The following is an 18,968-nucleotide window of genomic DNA, read 5'->3' on the forward strand; positions in this document are numbered from 1 at the left end:
GCCGGCGGCGGCGCCACCAACCGGAGCGGGGTTTGGGGGGGAGCGCAGCAGCTCAGGCCCCGCCCCAAGGCGCCGATTGGGCGGTGGCGGCGGGCGTGCCGGCGGCCGGCCGCTGAATGGAGGCGGTGGGGCGCGCGCGCGGGCGCTCGCTCGCCTGCGGTGCGGGATGGGGGACGATGGCGGCGGCGCGTGCGGGTTCTGGCGGCGGGCGGCGGGCCCGGAGGAGCGGCGGCTGCTGGAGCTGCTCTCCTGGGGACTGGTGGCGCTGGGCGCCGCCTCCGCCACCCTGCTCCTCTTCATCCCCATGCCCTACGGCCGGTACTCCTCGCGGCGCTTCGGCTGGCTGCTGCCCGCCCGGCCCGCCTGGGCGCTGCAGGAGCTGCCCGCCCTCCTCATCCCGCTGGGGCTTGGCGCCTGCGGCGGGGAGGTCGCCGCCGCCTGGCCTAACCGCCTGCTGCTGGGGTGCTTCGTCCTGCACTACGTGCACAGGTGCGGGGGTGTGGGTGGGGGGGGGTGTGGGTGTGGGTGGGTGGGCGTGGGTGTGGGTGGGTGGGTGCATGTCCCCGCGGCGCCCGGCTGCAGGTCCCGCTCGCCCGGGGCGGCCGGAGAAGCGCAGCTCGGGGCCAGGCTTGAGGGAAGTGACCGGCGGCGGGGATCCGGGGTTCTCTGCTCTTCCTTAGCGTTTGTTGCTGAGCGTGCTAATCGCCGAGGTCTTTTTTTCCGCGCAGACGTTCCACGTTCCTAGGCGAGCCGGGCAGGTCGTTGTGGCGGCGCGGGGCTTGCCGCTTTGTTTTGCCGGTGCGCGGGGTGCGGTGGGGTGCCGCGGCGCCTTTCAGAGTCGGCGTCGAAACGGAGCGTTTGGGGCTGCGTGCGGTGTCATCCGTACCCTACAGCCGTGGCTCTTGGGACGGTTCCCGTTTAAGCAACGACTTGATCAGATAACCTTAAGTACATAATGTTCCAGCAAGGAAAGTGCAGCTCTGGATCCTGATACAACTTCTTAGTTTTGTGGAACAGCAGCTATTTTCCGATTATGTCTTTCAACACAAGTGTTCATTTCGGGAGTTGGACTCGATCACTCTTGTGGATCCCTTCCAGCTCAGCATATTCCGTGATTGATTAAAACATGAGGAAAGCTGGGACTGAGTGTTGGGTGTTGCCGTGTAGTCAATGGTATCTGGGTATTTCGTAAAACTGCACAGGTGAAGGCAGCTTAGCTGGAGCTCACACAAGATTTTGCTCTTTCCTTCTAGTCACTGGCAATAATTACTGGTGTTACTCCACAAGTAATTTTGTCACCATACTAATACAGCAGAGATAGATTTGTCAGGCTGATTTTAAGCCGAGCGTGTGGCTGATATGCAGTTGTTTTCCCATGCTTATTGCAAGAGGCTGGTGCTTTTGACCGACAGTATTCCACATCCTCACAGCTGAGAGCAACGCAAAGTACGGCTACCTGGTGGGTGACCAGCTTTGCAAACCCGGGAGTGTGTCTTTACTTCCTCTTTTTGCATTTTTAAGAGTAAAGGGATTAGCTTAAGCATGGGATCTTATGGGAAAAGCTAGGAAATGAGAAGCAGAGGTTTGTACAGAAAGCTGATCTGTACTGCAGTTCCTTTTTTCTAGTTGCTTATTGCTGTTGCCGGACTGAGGGACTGTTCTGTAGGTGAATGTAGACTGGAAGAGACCTCTGTTAGCCAATTCTGTTTGGTGTAATGTAGTGGGGCTTTAAATAATCATATTAATGAATTTGTCATGCTTTCTTGAAAGCTGTTATGGTTTTGCTTCCTCTGGAAATGCTCCTTTAAAGCAGTAGTCCCTTGGCAGCTAAAAACCATGTGGTCATTGCTCAGGTTTCAGTAGTCCTGCTCCTAAATCATAGATTGTAATTAAATTGGTAGGTGATTGGGAGTTGGCATGTGACATGGGACAGAGCACAAAAACATTCACCTGCTTTTTTTTGTTTGTTTGTTTGTTTAGAGCATGTTTGTTTATTCAAGTAATCTGGGAATCAGGGTTCCTTTCCCAAATGGGATGGCAGTTGTGACTTTGTCACATTTTAACAGGTATCATAGGTTAGACCAAGATTGTCAAGGCAAATCAATTAATGTTTTTAAGTGACTTTCAGGGCAAGGAGGAAGCTGAACTCAGTTGCATTAATTTCAAGGGGATTGATTTTCCCCACTGAAGGTGCTGGTGGATTTGGTGTAGGGATTGTGAGACCTGGCTCATTTCATAAAGCTTGATGATACTACCAAGGATTTAGGACCAAAGGAGGACAAAAATATGTTGTGCTTAACAACAGTTGTCTTTGCTGCTCTGGTTTAATTAAAAGTAATTGCCTTGGATACAAAGTTCAAAATTTCCATCTTAAGGGGAGAGAGGGCTGATCTTGTAATTCCAATTAGGCAACAAAGTTAACCTTTAAGTAGTAAAGCAAGCATAATTATCTTCTGAACTGGGATCAAAGAGTCTGCTGAGAATTTGAAAAGCAGGATAATGCAGACTATGGATTACAGTTTTGAACATCAAAATTATCTTTTATGTTTGTTAATGCTACAAATTTTCTTTCCCTTTCGTTCACTACAGGGCACTCATATTTCCTCTTCTGATCCGGGAAGGAAAACCAACACCGTTTTTCACTTTTGTGCTAGCACTTCTGTTCTGTGTTTACAATGGATACTTGCAAGGCCGAAGCTTAAGCAACTATGCAAAATACCCTCCAGGCTGGTTAAAAGATCCACGTTTCATTACAGGTGAGTTAAAACATGTTATGAGAACATTAGGTGTAGTTTTCCTTTGTCTTCACAGCTTTTTATTTTTTATTATAATTTTATAGTGTCTTCAATCCCATTTTACAACTTTTCTTGTAGTTAATTCTCTTGTTTGCTGTAGCTGGAAGCATTTTAACCTTTTTGAATTTAGAACAGTGAACTGACACTTCTTTCCACAATGTCAGTGCTAGATGAGCTGACTCATCTTTATTCTTTAACACCAAAGTAAGTATGGGTCATGTATTTTTTTTCAGTATAGGAACCTGAGGCCTTAAATGGAACCAGCAGCATACAGGTTTAGAACAAGCAAAACGATTTCCCACATAATGTGTAGATTAAACTGAAATCCCATGTTTCTTGATGTTTTAGGTACTTAAGGTATGTATGTGGTCAAACAGAAGTGAACAAGTTAATTGAGTAAAAATCCAGTAAGGGTAGGCTGCTAAATACCAAGATATCACTTCTAGTGCCAGAAGTCCTTGGTGATCGGTTATTTACATGGGCATACACACACATGCACCATCCCACCCACCCTTGTAACAGGAACAGGCTTTGTCAGAGAACAAAACTGGCCCACAAGGAAGGGGATGGCAGGGTTGATCGCTCACTCGTATCAGGAAGTGAGGTTACATTTATACTTGAAGCTGTGAATATGATTAAAAGCATAAGATGTTTAGTGACAAAGTAGTGTCTTTGCCCTATTTTTTTATTTCCTGGGCATCTACTTTTGCCTGCTGTCGAAAATGTCATATCATTTTCCAAGGAAATCTTTACAGAAAGATTTTTTTGATCTGAAGATAAACCAGAATTTTTTGCCTTATCAGTCAAAGGCAGAATACTGTGCTGTGTGGATCCTTGATCTGACCCAGTTGTTCTTGTTATTCTGGAGCCAGAGCAAGCCAGTGTTTCTGATTTCTCAAGCCTTTTACAGCAAGAATAAGAAGTTTTTCTCTTTATGACAGTGTTGTTGCAGATGACAATAGAGGACTACTCTGTCTAAATGCTGTCATGACTATAAGATTGAAGAAATTTAAATCGAAATAGATTATCTTGCCAAGATTAGGAGGCAGTACTGCTTGCTCTCTGAAATGGAGAGATTGAGGTACAAGGGAATGACTTCAGTGGGCGCTAGGCACTTGGATAGACTTGAAATTCTCTTGGTACTTTTGAATTCCTGTGTCCTTAAACTTGGATCCAACAAAAAAACTGATTAAAAGATCTGTTGATCAAAACTGTTGAAGAGAGGTGCAATGTAGGCCTTATTTCTGGTGTCCCAGTTTAGTAACTTAATTAAAAGATATCTCAATACTGTAAACAAATAATGAGTCAGGAGCAGTGTTCTAGTTCTTCAAATGCATCTGTCTGTCTTTAAGTCTCTGTTTAAAATGACTAAAAAAAAAAAAAGTTGAGTAGAAGATTAGAAAATAACAATAGCAAGAAAGCATATTTGCTGAAGGCTAACAAGATATTTCTTCAGTCTATATGAAGTTACATGTGGAAGAGAAATGGGAGATTATCTACAAGTAGCAGCCAAACAAGGTTTAATAGTTGGAAGCTGAAATGAGATAAATTTGCAGTGAAGACAGAAGCTTAGAGAAGTGAGGCTGATAACGATCACAGTGGGAAGTTTCAAACAAATGATGTGTCCTCTGTCTGGAGCCTTAGTATAGTGATTGTATTTTCAGATGTTTAGGAGTTAGTTCTAGGAAAGCAATAGCTTAGTTCTAGAGCAGCAATTGATTTGGAGCAGCGATACAGTTCTGACGTCATTCCCTCATGGTTTCTCTGGACTGTGTGTTGGTTTAGTTCAGAGCAGTGAACTTATCTGTTTTCAGAGGAAATGGAAATGTTTGGCTTTAAATGCAGTACAGCACTTGATAAAATCATGAGCTTCCATTCCAATGTGGAACAACTTCATAATCTTTCAGCATGTACCTTACACATGTGTGCCAATAGGATGCTTGTGAGTTTACCAAGACAACCCATGATACGCTGAAGTGGTGAATGCTACAAACAGGGAGGCATATGCACCTGTGTGATTCATCCTTGTGTTCTTTCCTAATCTGTCTGCACTTCTAGTTGGAAACTCCTTCCTTCCTTTGCTTGCTTTATCTTCATCAAACCTTCTGCAGTATGCCAAATGTCTTTCCTTATTCCTTTAATTCCCCATTCAGTGGCTAACCTCCTGTGTATCAAAACACTTTTCTTCACAGCAGCACCACCTGTGACTCAGAAGATGCAGGTGATAGAACATCAGCACCTAGTCTGCTTCATGAGGCTTCTTATCTGGCAGTTGGGCAACCAAGCACACATGCCACCTCTGCCCTCTACACAGAACAGAGGGCATTGTCTGTATCTGGATATGGTCTCATGATCAAGGAATGTGAGTCATTCAATATCTCTCCTATTATCTGTAGTCATTTAGATGCTCCAGATGATCTTGTGCCTTCTTGGAAAGACTAACTACACAATCTGAGATGAGGCACTGGTTCACCTGAAGTGTCTACCAGATACTTTCAGCGCAGCTGTAGAAACTGGCCTCCTGTTGATTCTATACATTACCTTGCACTGCATATTCTTGAAACCTGGAGTGGGGAGGTGAACCAGAGAGCAGTTATCATACTGTGACTCTGAAATAGCCTGCAGAACGAGAGTAGGTCTTTTTGTGTGAGATTCTGTATGGGTGAGGGTGAACAGGATGCTGGTGCAACAATGCTATTCTGTTGAACTAGGTCATGTGGTGATATAGACCTAGTTACTGCCTTTCTTATGCAAGTGTTGTCCTAGTGTGAGTCAAGGTCTTAATCTCTAGGTTTATCCTGATGAAGGAAAAAACCCTCTTCAGTTTAATAGCCTCGTGAGGTCATCATGTGTGGTGCATCCTGTGGTTCTGAGAATCCACTGGTGTATGCTGCGGCTCCCTCCCTGTCTACATATCCATGTTTCCCTGTGGTGGAGGCCAAGTCATGCAGATCATGGTGCATGACCAGCTCTTGGCTTTGTAGACTGCAGTCCTAGGACTCGACAATGGTGAGGATCTGAGGATGAGGACAGTGAAGTACAATGCCCACAGGGAACATGGTTATACAGTACTTCAAGGGAAAGTGGATGTTTGAGTTGAAGAGGGCTGCTGTGAAAATAGCCTACATTCATCGACTTGTTGTCCATGAAGAGAGATTTGATTGTTTCCTTCTGACATGATGGTTTTCAAGTAGGAGGGGTAAAAATGCACAGAATCAAACTAATCTTCTATAGTAATTGGGCACTCTTAAAGCAAGCTCCAGTCTTCTTGCATTATCTGAAAATTTCTTAGTAGTTCGCATACTAATTTACAAATAGCTACCAATACAGAATGCACAGGTAACATTATCCACAATTATAGTGGCATTTCAGAGGAATCAAAGGGTTTCTAATTTCCTCTCCAGAGAAAGTATCAGGTATAGAAAGAATACTAAATTTCTAACTTCTAGTATAGACTTTTCCTCATGCTGAAGTAATTTACTTCAAGTAAATACTTCAAGTAATACTGACATAAATTAGTAGAGATATTGTTTACACTTAAGTAGAATTAATTTGTCTGTGTTAAGAAATTTCCTTTCAAATTATTGGATGGATAGAGAAAAAGACTGACTTAATTGTAGGCATAACATGCCTTGTTTTCCAGGGTGGTCTCATCTTCTCTGGTAACTAGCAAACTGATATGTAATTACTAATGCTAAGAGAAGCAAACTGTTTTTGTCGCTGGATGCAGTGGGGATTCAATATTCTGTGTTTTGAGAGAGATCTGTTTTGAAGGAAAAAAGTTAAAATTGTCTGTTTTCCTAAAAGCAGAATTCAACAGCATTTGAATTATTCATCCTGTGGTTTTGAATGCTGTCATTATATGACTTGGTCTGTAAATTCCTCATGACATTGATCTAATCTATCTCACGATGATGTAATTACATTGAATACATAGTTGAAAAGATTATGATAAAATTTTACTACAAAAGACACTTAACATGTGGCATCTATACACCTTGATTGCTAATGCAAATTTACATGCTTGTTCGCAGGACTAAATTCTTCTAGTTTTGTCACGTAAGCAGATTGTAACAATCTAATCAAACAACATTTTTTACTTATAGAAGTATATATGAAGAGAGCTTTCATTCAGAAACCTCAATTTCTCTGCAGAGCAGTCATTTCTTCCTAATCCATGTGGAAGCAGACAGCTAGGTCCTTTAGGCAGATGCAGCCTACAAGGGATTGAGAGAAGAAAGCTGCCTATCTAACGATTTGTTTGAGAGGCAAGGTCCACTTACAGCAAGTTCCACTTACATTGTAGCTTCACTTCAAAAGTGGTAAAGTATGCTCTGGCAACCTACTAGTATTGCAACATGGCCTTATACATCTAGATATCCACTTAGTATCTTTACTGAGATGGTCAGACTACTGGATTTCTCTGTATTGAAAGAGAACCATCTGAAAGGCTCAAGTTATGGGTGCACAAAGGCAAAGCTTTCTTTATCTGCTGTGTGAAGTGACTTTCTTCTAGTAGCAATTTCTTGGTAATTTAAATAAAAATCAATAATTTTGGAGGTGGATTCGAAACAATACAATGGATCTACCATTAAAACCTGAATCTTGTCTGCTCCTTGTAACAAGGAATGCTGCCTTCAGATGAAGATAACATTGGGAACATACATTGGTAGCCAAAGACTCAATGTGGAAGGGTGAAAATACCGAGTTTCAATCCTCAATTCCTTTTTGCAGTTATTGCAACAAGACATAAGGATGCAGAACGCAACAATAATCCCCATTTCTATGAAAGCCTGGTATAAATGGTTAAACCATTTTGATGATTGACACAAGTAAATGCTGCATGAATTCCTTCACAATGTTGTTATTCCTTTTATTGCATGGAAGTCTGCTGTGGAAAATCTGGTATACTGTCAGTTAAAAAGAAAAAAAGGGGGTGGGACTAAGATATGTCCTTCTGGCAGGAATGACAATGTCTGTTTCTTTCAGTGTTTAAAATTTTAATGTATTTGTTTTTCAGTGTGGAATTTAGGGAAATACACACATTATGTCTGTATATATGCATACATTTATGTAAGTCTAGCAACATAAGAATAAACTTTATACTTACAGTACTATTCCTGTCTAGAGACCTGTTGATTACTGTGAGCTCTTCTGACTGAAGAGCTCAATGTGGGTCTGGGATTGTGCAGGATCTCACCAGGATTGCTTATACTGTTTACATTACTACTGCTTTGAGATAATACATGATATATGACTGTAGTTTGTTTTCTGGACAAGCACTTTGGCTCAGTGTATTAAAGATAGTATTTTAAATATTTTGTCTTCAGGTTTTATAGGGTGGTTGATTGGCATGGCAATCAATATTCATTCTGATCATATTCTTAGAAATCTGAGAAAACCAGGGGAAACCGGTTACAAGATACCAAGAGGTGAGTAAATGTTACAGAAATTTATATAGTAAAGTAAGCATCTTGTATGAGGAGAGGTAGAGAGCTGGGACTGTTCAGCCTGGAGCAGAGAAGGCTCAGGGGGATCTTACTGATGTGTATAAATACATGATGGGGGAGGGAATGAAGAAAGGAGCTAGGCTTTTCTCGGTGATGCCCAGTGAGAGGACCAGAGGCACTGAGCACAGAATTCAAACATATGAAGTTACATCTGGACACATTTTTTGCAGTGAGGGTGGTCAAACACTGGAACAGGTTGCTCAGAGAGAGGTTGTAGAGTCTCCATCTGTAGAGATACTCAGAACCAGTCTGGAAATGGTGCTGGGCAACCTGCTCTAGCTGACTCTGCTTGAGCCAGGGGGCATTTGGACTAGGTGATCTCAAGAGGTCCTTCCAACCTAAAATGATTCTGTGTAAAGGTGACCTTCTAAAGCTTGGTGTATTTTAGGGGAGATAGTGATTTGTGATATAAAAGGAAACTGGAAATAGCAATTTTTTCTCTACATCAAAGTGATTTCATAGTGTGGGAAACATTTTAAGTTTTTTTTTCTCTTACGCCAAGTATTCTAAGGGATCTGTTTCATGATATCACATGGGTCGTGCAAGTCTTTGAGTTTCTTGACCGAATTTGGCTGTATTTTTAGAAAGTGGTAAAAATGTAACATAGCATTCTACAGCTTCTATGAGAATCAGCAAGTGGGTGAAGAAAGACCACCCAATTTATCATCCCCGTTTGGGGGCACAAGGGGGAAGGCAGAAAGTACTCAGCAACTGTGTGTGGCTGACCCATCTTATGTTGCCTCACATCTGAAGAGGGAGGGATCTTTGGTAACCGGAGAGCAACAGCTACTGAGGTAGGGAGACACAGGGAAAAGAGGACAGAAAACCAAAGGAAGTTAGGCATTATAAATGCTGGCCTTCATGGGAAAATGGAGAATATGAAAAAACTTCTTATGGAGCCTACTGAAATGTTAAGGTTTATTGACACTTTTGGAAACATTAAACTCTTCCAGGTATATTACACTCAGTGAGAGCAGAAAAATAATAATTACCTCTGAATTGTGATGTTGCTCTAAGTTTTTCCTTTAGTTGGTGCTCTCTCTTGGTTTTAGTGAGATTTTTTTTAAGAGTGAAACTGGGAGAACTAGTTATATAAGGCAGTAGATGGTTATTTTTCACCAAGAAGGAAACTTTATAATTTTAACAGATGTAAATCCAAGTGCCCATATGAAAAATTAATATGAACATACTGCACTATATCCAGTGTACAAAAAGATTCCAAAGGATATAAGATGTTATTTGCTGCATGATCAGGAAGAGTTGGCCTTTCTGATATTGCTTATCCAGTTTAAGTGCTAGAATTCTGCTCTTCTTTTGTCACAAAAGCAAAGAAATTAAAGCAAAGTCAAAAGATGTCCTTTATTACACTTGGCAAATACTTGTTTGTTTAGTCCTACTGGTAAAGCACATACTGAGATGTTATCAATTTGTACACTAACTTTGGAATTAGGGTGAAAGTTCTTATTTTATAAAATTCCCAGCAGGTGAGTACTGCTTGTTTATGCATAATTGGCTCTAAAACACATTTAACGCAGACTGCCAATTACTTCTTTTACTGAGTGTCAGGGCTGAAGCAGTAGACCTGACGGGATTGGGGAAAAAAAGGGCAACACATCTTAAGCTAGAGGGTAAATTAGGAACTTTAATTAACAATAATAATATTGTTCATAATTAAGTTAATTTCTGAAGTACTTAAAGAAATTGAACATTGTGTGCTAACTAACCCTATGGGTATTTTCTGGGACTCCTAAAGGGGAACATATTTTCTATTTTTACATATTTTAAAAAGTTTTAATTTATGATCAAAGAGCCAGATTGATATAATTGTTAAGTAATTATTTACAGAGGCATGAGCTCACTTCTGATACTGGTAAGTCTGCTTATCTTTCATGATTTAAAGAGGAAGAATGGAGCTGGAGAAGGTCTGTCTTAGCATGAGGTCTGAAGTGATCCTTCATAATACAGCTTGAACTGAAAAACACTGCCTCCACTGCCTTTAAAAATTATATAGAGATATTGGTGTTATAGCTCTTATTTGACTTACAGTAAAAGATAGCATTGGAGATCTCCTTGATTATTAAAGTGCTTTTAAAATAACTCTGTTCTGCTTTCAGGAGGAATGTTTGAGTACGTCAGTGGAGCCAACTTTTTTGGAGAGATACTGGAATGGTTTGGGTTTGCCCTTGCCTGCTGCACCACTGAAAGCCTTGCATTTGCGCTGTGTACACTTTTCATCTTGGGTTCAAGGGCAAAACAACACCACCAGTAAGTGTTCGTGTCTTATAATTTCTGTTGTCTCTGCCACACTTAATTTCACAAATTGTGCTTCATCCCATAGGTATGTGGCAGAGCAAGTCTTGTGAAAGACTCTGCTAATGCAGTGGAGAATATGATAGAGAATACTCTGAGTATTCAGCACTGCAGAATTTCAATGGGATAGTACTGAACATAAACACACACAGTGTACAATGAAGTGGTCAAAATAAAGTTTAAATTAACATAGTTAATCCCAGATCTTTAAAGATTAGAGACAAGTTTGGGAAAATTGTCTTAACTGATCATATAATATACTTTGCAGCTCAAACTTGTTTCTATAATGTTAACGTTTTGAAAATCACTCTAAAGTGTTCTGTAACAGGCATGCTTTATAGTCAACTCTGTCTATACACTTGATTGTAGACAATATGATAATGTTAAAACAATTCTTGTAGATGACATTTAACAAAGTGTTCTGTAATTAGAGTCTGACTGCTAATATACTGTATTCATAATGTGGCTTTACTGCTAACAGAAGGATCATAGTTTGAGAAGACTTGTTTCTTGAAAGGATTCTCTTTAAGGGATAGCATGTTTAAAAGAATTTGAACAACTTAATCTTGGGTTATTTTCAGCATCCTGCTTTGGTTCTTATGCAGAAACTTAGTGGCATAAGGGGAAATAAACATGAATTTATGGAGGAAATAGATTGAAAAAAATGCCATTGCTAACAGTCTGTCAGGGCAGCCATGGCTGTCTAGTAGTGTCTTGAAAACCTCCAGAAACAGAGGTTTTCCTGCACCTTGTTTGTAGGGTGTTCCAGGTCTGTGTTACCCTCTCAGTGAACAAGTTTTTCCTACTATCCAACCTGAACCTTCCAATCCTGTTGCCTGTGACCATCTCTCCTTGGTTTGTCACCTGCTATTACTAAGCAGAGCTGCAGAATATCTTAGATTGGTAAGAGCATCTGAAGGTTGTCCAGTCATCTGGTGTGACCTGCTCCAACCAGGGCTAACAGCAAGGCTATACCTGATTGCCTCATCCAGTGAGTTCTGAGTCACTCCAAGGGTGAAGGCCTCAGCTTCTGACAAAGCACTGCAACAGGATTTTTCTCATTCTTATGGGGAAGAGGGTTTTTTCTTTACATCCATTTGGAATTTTCCATGTTGCAACTCTTATCCCCTGCCATTTGTCCACTTGCTGTTTGCCTTCAGGAAAGGTATGAGTCTGCCTTCTCTAATATTGCTGTAGGTAGTGGAAGATTGCAATTAGATCTGCCTCTTATCTTCTCTTCCTGAACAAGCCTAGTTCCCTCAACCTCTCCTCTTTACATGTTCCAGATATGCAGTCATCTTAATGACCATCTGCTGGATTGCTCTCCAGTCTGTGGGCATCTCTATTGCACAGGAAGCCAAAAACTGGAGGCAGTAATGCAGATTGCAGGCTTTCAACTGCTGAATAGTGGACAATAACAAGCACTTCCCTTGATCTGGTAGCTCTATAATTGTTAAAGCAGACCAGTATTCAGTTAGCCTTCATCATTGCTGGGATCCATTACTGACTTATGTTCAACTTGTCTACCAGGATGTTCATGTCATAGAATCATAGAATGGTTTGGGTTGGAAGGGACCTTAACAATCATCTAGTTCCAACACCTCTGCTATGGGCAGGGACTCCTTCCACTAGACCAGGTTGCTCAAACCACACTGCACAGCTTGGTGTCATCAGCAAACTTGCTGAGGGTGCACTCAATCCCACTGTCCATGTTACCAACAAACATGTTAAAGAGCACCAATCCCAACACTGACCCCTGAGGAACGCCACTCATCACTGCTTTCCACTTGGACACTGAGCTGTTGACCGCAACACTTTGAGTGTGACCAGCCAGCCAAATCCTTATTCACTGAGTGGTCCGTCCGTCAAATCCATGTCTCTCCAGTTTAGAGACAAGGATGTTGCACAAGTCAGAGTCAAAAGCTTTGCACAAGTCAGGGTAGATAATGTCAATTGCTCTTCCCTTATCTACCAGCACTGTAACTCCATCATAGAAGGTCACAAAATTTGTCAACCATGATTTCCCTTAGTAAAGCCATGTTGGCTGTCACCAATCACCTCCTTATTTTCCATGTGCCCTAGCATAGTTTCAAGGAGGATCCATTCCATGATCTTGCTGGGCACAGAGGTGAGACTGACTGGCCTGTAGTTTCCCAGGTCTTCCTTTTTTCCCTTTTTAAAAATGGGGGTTATGTTTCCGCTTTTTCAGTCAGCGGGAACTTCACTGGACTGCCACGTCTTCTCAAATATGATGGATAGTGGCTTAGCCACTTCATCTGCCTGTTCCCTCAGGATCTGCGGAGTCCTTTTGTGCAGAGCTGCTATCTAGCCAGTCAGTCTCTGGCCTGCACTTTTACATGGGGCCACTGCCTTCCAGCTGCAAGAATTTGCATTTCATTCATAGTTTTGCTCCATTGTCTTAACTCCCCATCTAGTACCTGTAGGCATCAATAACAGGGCCCCTTAGTCTCTTCCTCATCAGACTAAGCAATGCCAGGTTCCTCAGTCTCTCCTTGTATATTATGTTCTTCAGGCTCAAATTCCATGGTTGGTTTCTGTCTATCATAAGCCTTCATAGCACTCTTTCAGAGCTCCTGACTTAGAAAGCATTATGTAAAGCTAAACGTTGCTAAAGTCATTTACACTAAAGGAAAAATGCATAAAAATGGAAGAAGGGTACAGGGAAAAAAAAAAAAAAAAGAGCAAATCCATGTAAGTGAAGAAATATTTTGGTGTCATCTGCTTAGCTTTAAAAACTTAGAATAAATGTCTGAAAAGTATAAATTGTGTAATGCTGGTATTCCACAGCTGCAGGTAATCATGCATTGCATGTTTTGTTCTCTGCTTACTCCAGCTTTGATCTTGTAGTTAGCTATTGATTATATAAATATCTGCATCTCTGAGGATCCCAGATGAAGTTGATTCTTTTTGTTTTTTATTTTATTTTTTAATAAAAGAATAAATATTTCAAAATTGGAACAATGTGTTTGTTACATAGGTGACCAGACAAATAGTATTTGGTAGTGCTATGGATTTATTATTTTAAAATTGTCTGGATTTGAAAATAGTGGTGGTCATTGAGGGGGATTAGGAGTAAATCTAGTGTAATGTTTGTCACATTTAGTTTGATTATTCAGATCCTGACTGGAACTGAAGATGTTTCTATCCAGAACAAGACTGTCATTCCAGTATGTGAAGTATCCCTAGCTTCCACATGAAGTCATCATACAATTTGATATGTTATCCCCTGGAATGCTTTTGATTTTTTTTTTCCCCTTCTAAAATACAAACACTCAGGATGCATAACAACATACATTTTGCAACAACAGGCTATTCCTTCCCTGGCTGTTCTTGCCACATCTGTTGGTTGGATTTCCCATTGCTGGCAGCATTAACTTTGTTTTGTTGTATTTGGTGATTAGATGTCATTAGGATAATTGTGGTTAATGGCAATTTTCTATCCAGAGTGGGTTCTGAAGGTGTTTTTTTGGTTTGTAGCTAGGAAATATATGGATTAAATTGAATAGATTGTACAATTACTTAATCTCCTTGACAGTATTTTGAAGACACAATACTCATCAGATTTCTGTCTGTTTTTCAGATGGTACCTTGAGAAATTTGAAGACTACCCAAAGAACAGAAAAATTGTGATCCCATTTGTGTACTGAGCTGTGCTTTTAACACCGTTCTTGAAATGGATGCTTTTGTAATGGCTAACACTGTTAGGTGTTGGCAGGTTAACATACTCTGATCATCACTGTGACAAAGCCTTTGCATCAGTGCTGCTATTAGTTACTGCTTTTCCTCTTAATGAAAACTCAGAATCTGAGGGATGTGGTGAATAGGAGCAGAAATGCTTTTCCAACAGTGGAGCACCATCATAAATACATTAGGTAGTGTGTCTGAATTCACATAATGGAAAGTAATGTACAGGACTTCGATTTCTGTCTATGCAGGCTTCTGCTGCTTTCAATCTATCTAGCCATGTGGTCCTGAGGATTGTGCTGAGAGCCCAATGGTTGTTCTGCCTGTTATTTGCCTGCACGCACAAATGGGGTTGACTTTTTTTCCTTGCCTTCCTTTTTCCTTTGTTCCACTCACCTGCATTTCCAGGAGAACTGATGATGCAGACCAAGGACACTAGATGAAAATACTTGCTGTTAGGTGACAGTGTTCTTCCTCTTCTTTGCACTCTTAAACAGGTACTGACACTACAGATAATTCTTAATGCCATTTATATAAACAATTGTAGTGCTACCTTTCACAAATAATAGATTGTTGTCTACCTCTCAGATTTGATAACTATCTTAATATTCAATATGTTTTCTCACTCAACACTATTTTTTGGAAGGCATTCTTTCTTTGGGATACTTAGGCCAGTCTAGAACTGTTAACAATTGTGTAATGTTTCCTAACTTTTTAAAAAAACTTAAGATTTTTACAAAATTTGCTTACTATGCTGTTTAAAAAAAAATGAAGTGTCTTCCTTCTCCTGTTGATAATGATCTAGATGATTTTATATTCCAAAAATCTGGAATCTTTTACTGCTGCTTGTTTTATTAATCTCAGTTCTCATACCCCTACATTTTTCTCCTGAAGGACTCCAGAAGGGTTTCAAAAACATGATGGGATACCAAGCATACTGACTTTCAAGTTTCAGGCACATATGTGTCCTTTGAATCCTTGTGATATTAAAGAATTTTTTTAGAATGGCTAAAAAAAAAAAAAAAAAAAATCTAAGAAATTCTACAGAAAATTTTAAAAATACCTGAACATCAAAACCCCTAAACACAAAACCCCCCAAACCAACAGCTGAATAACAGTAAGTAAATAAAAAAAAAAAAAGAAACAAAAAACCCAAACAAACAAAAAAAACTTCTCAAACACCACAAACTCTGCTGCTAATATACTTTGGAAGTCAATGGAAATCAAGCTTCTATCATGTGTCTTCTGATCTGTTTACACTGTATATGTTGGGTTATGTTCTTCAAAACAAATTGATAATAAAATTTTTCCAGATGCTGACTTTTCCAGTATGGTATTGCAGTAAGCTGTGTTTAAAGCTCAAAATTCTGTCTTTGCTGTTGAGTTACACTGCTGTAGTAATCAAAGTAATGTACCCGATGAACTTTACCTTTAAAATTTTATATAATAGTTTAAAAAAAGTACATTCAGGAAATGGGCAGTGAAAAAGGACTCTGTAACCCAAGCTGCTTCTTAACAGTTGTTTCTTCCTCCTCTTCTTCCTGCCTTGTTTATGTATTACTTACTGCACTGAAGTCTTGGCTATTATTAAGGATTTGTTCAGTGGTGTAAATAAGTGTGACAAAAATTCTATTGTTATTGACAAATAGTCAGTGGAAGGAGAGGGGATAGAAACTGTCAGTCCTGCAGTGATGATAACTTCTCCTACAGTGAAGCCCTTAGACTTCCAGTTGCACCTTGTAATGTTGACTGGGATGAGCAATCCTGCTCTCAATGAATATCCCAAAAATCTAGCTTTGGGAGAACATAGGAATGCCTATTCCTTTGATGTCAGTGTCATCTCAAATTGTTTAATCATTTCTTGAGTGTTTACATCTTTCCCTAGTGTTTTACAGGAAGATTGAGGCTTCCCTTGTTTTTGTTAACACACTATAATTTGATATTTGATCCTAGCTGTTTTGATGAAGTCATGAAGTTCCCTGGCAAGAGGATGATGGGGAGTCCTAAATGCTAGAGTTAGTGGACCATGGAAGTTCAATGGGATCACTTAAAGCATATTTTGAAGAGAATTTTAGAAACCAAGTCATATATACCAAGATCTTTCTAAACCCTATCACATCCCTGTGGCAGTTTTTTAAATCTTGGTATCTAAATAATCCAGCTATCAAAATCTGCATTAGGGGAAAAAGTACAGGATTCAAAGAGCACTATCTACTCAAGTTGTTTAAATACTTGCATGGTTTATGGTGAACTAATATATCTTTAGGAATATTTGTTAAATCACTAACGGGACCACCAAAAAGATCTGGCTGCAGCAGTTGAGTCTCTAATCCACCACTTTTTTTTCTGATTTGTTTCTTTTTGGCCTTTTATGAAAAGGCAAAGATTCTTTTAATAGTAAACAGTGAGAGAAACTGGTTAGTGTTTAGTGTGTCTCCTTATATTCAAGAGCTGTAGCTCTCTCTAGTCAGTAGTCTTTATTGAAGTTCACAGAAAATTTGTACTGATGCCTCAGTTCTGCTCTGGTGCTATGCTGTTAAATATTTATCCTGATGAAAAGTTCAGCTGTTTTGCTCACATAATGTTCATTTATGGTTTATGTATAGCAAGGTGGGGATCTGAAATGTGATGCTCTTATAGTTTGTCTGTGTTCTTTCCCATACAGAAAAGTAAAAGCTAGGGTCTATGGGATGTGAATGTCGGTGCATTTAGAAATTCTAGTCAATTGGATTATAAAAAAACAGAGAGAATAAGGTTTTGTTCTTTGCATGTTTATATTTTATATTCTCATAATATTGCTGGAACATTAAGTAAAGTACAGAATTTATTTGAGTTCATTAGAGAAGAAGTCTTGTGAGGAGTGGCTGAGGGAACCGAGTTGTTTAGCCTGGAGAGAAGGAGGCTCAGGGGAGAACATGTCATGCTCTACAACTACTTGAAAGGAGGTTGCCATGAGGTGGGTATCGGTCTCTTCTCCCGGCTAATAAGTGTTAGGACAAGAGGAAATGGCCTCATGTTACACCAGGGAGGTTTAGATTGGATATTAGGAAAAAAATTTTCACCAAAAGGGTTGTCAAGCACTGGAACAGAGTGCCCAGGGAGGTGGTTGAGTCACCATCCCCGGAGATATTTAAAAGATGTGTAGATGTAGGGACCGGATTTAGTACCTTGGCAGTATTACGTTAACACTTGGACTTGATCTTAAAGGTCTTTTCCAACCTAAATGATTTTATGATTCTTGCATTTCAAGACCAAGGTACATTGGTGAAAAACATACAATCAACTGGATCAAATGCTAGAACTGCCTTTTATATAAACAGTATCCCTTTTATTCATCCTACATCACTTGTGTTCCTTTCCCCTTTCAGCAACTTTGACAGAATTTTTATGTTTGAAAATGTGATACTGAAAAATTTTTATTGAAAATACGTAGTGTGGAAATGGACTCTGTTCTGCCCATTCCAGATGGAGAACATGCGCGCTTGTTATTTGGTATAATATCTGTAGCAATTTTTAAGAGACACTTCTATTCAGACTGTCTACATATTTCCCCCAAATCCTCTACTAATAAAATATGGTTTACGGTGTCTTGCTTGAATACTTTTTTTTTTCTGTTAGTAATCCTTGTTATAGCTTGCAGAGGTTGACCAAGGCCTTTGTACCAGAGATTTCATTATCACCAAAGAGGTCTTGAGGACTGTAGTAGTACGGTTGTATTAGAGTAACCTAGTTGCATATGTGAACTTGACGAGATGCACTCAAAAAAAAAAATTATTAAAAGCCACAAGATAAATTTGTGTAGTGATGTATTCTTAATTATGTAAAGCAAAGTATATACCAGAGATGTTCTACACTTGAGGTTAAAGCAAAGATTAACAGAAGCAGAGTCTACTTGTTTGGGTTCCTCCTCTGCTGCTAGGCCATGGTGAACTTTTCATTTGGAACAACTGTAGCACCTGCTGTTTCAACCATTTTAATTGTGGTTCAACAGCATATTGTCTTTTTGAGGAATGAAGATAGTGTATGACTTGTCACATAAACTTGTATTCTTTCAGCAGGCAAGAAATCCTGAGTACCTACCACAACTTTTACAGCCTATTTGGCAAAAACACCTCTAACAAACATGTTTGTTAATTTAAATAATTTAATAAATTTAGTATGAGAATTTCCCAGCCTGTTCTATGCTGCTAAGTTTAACCAATAATAGCTGCACTTGTCAGGGCAGCCTTTCACATATACATCAGCAGTTCTGTGAGAAAGACAGACCTCTGGGTAAAATTGCACCACTTTTTGCACTGATGCAATGTGTCTATCAGCATGTGTGTGTCCATGTGCCCACACAAAAAGACGTGAGCAAGCAATTGTGGGAATTTCTATTGCAAGATAACTGAAGGGATAAGCCTAAAACAAGGCCTGCATCTGATAGAGTTGCACAACTGCATCTTGTTATTAAGCTTCTTAAAAAGTACACTTTGTACATCCCTTCCTTGATTTACCATGCTTGCTTTGAAAGCAAAACCGCTACATTATGTTTTGTTGTGTAAAAGCAGATAGTGGAAGCAACAGGTTATTTGTTCACAGAGATGAAAAAATAGTTATGTAACAGTTGGTACCTTTGGTATAATGCTTCTCTAGAGAGACTGCATTA

The 18,968-nt window shown here is 40.0% G+C and overlaps 1 protein-coding gene across 1 annotated transcript; it reads left to right on the forward strand.

Annotated features, from left to right (window-relative positions):
- Nucleotides 1-127: 127 nt before the first annotated feature.
- On the forward strand, nt 128-15,368 carry LOC104356347 (3-oxo-5-alpha-steroid 4-dehydrogenase 1). Its single transcript, XM_042798248.1, has 5 exons — nt 128-489; nt 2,590-2,756; nt 8,126-8,227; nt 10,420-10,570; nt 14,217-15,368. The coding sequence occupies exons 1-5, from the start codon at nt 167-169 to the stop codon at nt 14,281-14,283; spliced, it is 810 nt and encodes a 269-aa protein (XP_042654182.1). The 5' UTR covers nt 128-166; the 3' UTR covers nt 14,284-15,368.
- The last annotated feature ends 3,600 nt before the right edge of the window (nt 15,369-18,968 follow it).

This window comes from Tyto alba, unplaced genomic scaffold (assembly GCF_018691265.1).
Source record: "Tyto alba isolate M040663 unplaced genomic scaffold, T.alba_DEE_v4.0 Super-Scaffold_27, whole genome shotgun sequence".
Lineage (NCBI taxonomy): Eukaryota > Metazoa > Chordata > Aves > Strigiformes > Tytonidae > Tyto > Tyto alba.

Coding starts and splice junctions, on each gene's coding strand:
- LOC104356347 (XM_042798248.1), top strand. CDS start 167: ATGGGGGACGATGGCGGCGGCGCGTGCGGGTTCTGGCGGCGGGCGGCG. Junction 2,757..8,125: donor AGATCCACGTTTCATTACAG/GTGAGTTAAAAC, acceptor TTTTGTCTTCAG/GTTTTATAGGGTGGTTGATT. Junction 10,571..14,216: donor AGGGCAAAACAACACCACCA/GTAAGTGTTCGT, acceptor TCTGTTTTTCAG/ATGGTACCTTGAGAAATTTG.